Source organism: Gymnoscopelus microlampas (genome assembly GCF_963454915.1).
Source record: "Gymnoscopelus microlampas genome assembly, chromosome: 10".
Taxonomy (NCBI): domain Eukaryota; kingdom Metazoa; phylum Chordata; class Actinopteri; order Myctophiformes; family Myctophidae; genus Gymnoscopelus; species Gymnoscopelus microlampas.
This window is the reverse complement of record NC_139947.1, coordinates 7,854,961-7,856,741: the sequence shown is the minus strand read 5'-3', so window position 1 is coordinate 7,856,741 and position 1,781 is coordinate 7,854,961. Positions and strand designations below refer to the sequence as shown.

General features: G+C 36.4%; 1 protein-coding gene across 1 annotated transcript in view; it reads left to right on the top strand.

Moving 5' to 3' along the window:
• Positions 1 to 420: 420 nt before the first annotated feature.
• Positions 421 to 1,781, top strand: part of LOC311053226 (GTPase IMAP family member 4-like) — a gene marked incomplete at its 3' end in the record, with an annotated part of 6,555 nt that continues 5,194 nt past the window's right edge. Inside the window, exons 1-3 of the mRNA XM_084068683.1 lie at positions 421 to 497; positions 1,040 to 1,109; positions 1,319 to 1,396. Of these exons, the coding sequence (XP_083924809.1) occupies positions 1,369 to 1,396 (28 nt within the window). The 5' untranslated portion in view covers positions 421 to 497; positions 1,040 to 1,109; positions 1,319 to 1,368. The remainder of the gene's footprint in view (positions 498 to 1,039; positions 1,110 to 1,318; positions 1,397 to 1,781) is intronic.

Below are 1,781 nucleotides of genomic sequence, written 5' to 3'. Positions count from 1 at the left end.
AGCCCTCACGCCAAACTATTCTTCATATATCTATGCTCAATTATGCTCAATAAAAATATATTCTAAATACAATCTAAGAGTTGTCTGACAGAAATAAATAAAAGAACACAGACACGGATGCGTTTCACCTCTATGCCCTCATCACTTAATGTGATGAAGGCACTCATAAAAGAGAATAATGGTCTTGTGCACTAATTGGCTGAGCCAACTGGCAGTCCCTCTTTAGAGCTTTTTTACTAGTTCATATAATAATGATTTTGAATGCAATCAAATTGCTGTACTGCTGCACTTTGGACTTTAGGCACATTGTCAGTTAACTGTTCACTGCCAACTTTAATTTTCCTTTTGAATACGACAGAAGGTTTCTTTATTGCAGGATTCATGATACCTGTTAATGATTGTCCATTTGACATCCTATCTAGAGTTGATCAGATCTGGTCTCTCATCATTCTGCTTTACTTGTTCTCCTGTCCTTCAATGAGAGGAAGAATCCATTGGTAAGTAAAGACAACAGAAAAGAATGAACTGAACAAATTGACTTGAAGATGTGTTTGATCAATCATAGTAATCATCAAGATTAATATTTGGAATGTTCTTTATTCCTCTACATCTCTCATTGACGATCTAAGCCAGTGGTTCCCAAACTTTTTAGCTCAAGACCCAAAAGTGAAATCAGATGTTTTGCCCGGGACCCAAACTAGTGAAAATAGCAGATCTACAAGCTCACAACGTGTCGCTTTGCGCCGTGTTGCAAGCTTGCAGATCTGCTATTTTCACTACTTCTTAAACATTTGTTTTCTAATTTAGGGAATTTATTTGATTATTTTCCTTTTATTCATGAAATTATTTTTGAAAAATGTCTGAATTTGTTTTCAACTCATGAGAATGGGTGAGATTTTGTGAAAATCTTTAGAAAATCATTTAAAATAATGAAAAACTTTAGGAAACAAAAGTGACTCCTGACCCGCTGTTTGGGAAACAGTGATCTAAGCTATAATGTGTGTTGCATACACTGTTTTTTCTTGGTAATTTAATCCAGAACCCTGGTTGGAACTGTGACCCCCCCCATCCTCCCCACCTGTGTGTTGATGTGCTGAGGTTCAGTTCAGGTGAGGAAGGCCTCCGTTCCCCCACATTGCATCACACAACTAGACCTGAGTTCTTTCATGTCTTCCTGATCATTTTCACGATATAAAATATGTAGTGTATGAATTATACACGACATATTTTACTGGCATAAAATAAGAAAAAAGGAGCCATGTTGAAATGTAAGCTTAATCTGTTTATTTGATGTCAACATCTTTTTATCTGTATTCAGATGGAGTTGGGATACAGCTTGTGAGAGTGAAGACTGACCTGGATGACGTTATGGCAGAATCACTGACTACAGCACCTGGTGAGTCCAGTCAGATGTTACCTCATACATATAATTTATGTGAACTTTCACTGAATATGTTGACAATTACATTACATTTAATTCAGCCACATCACACACCTTTTAAACCATTTTTCTCATTTTGCTTTTATTGTTTTTGTTTGATGTTTTGAATAGCCTGTCTCAGCAATCAGAATCAGCTTTATTGTCACATCACAGGTTTACAGAGGTAAAAAAGTGGGTGAAATTTGTTTTCGTGCATAGTTCCCATCGTATCGTAATTTCCATAGAAAAAAAAGAAAAGGAAGAAGAATAAGGCGGGGGGGAAGGAGATCAAACAAGAGAACGAAAAGACATCTACATATTTACACATGGTACCTGAGATAAGACATAAAGGTGTGTGAGC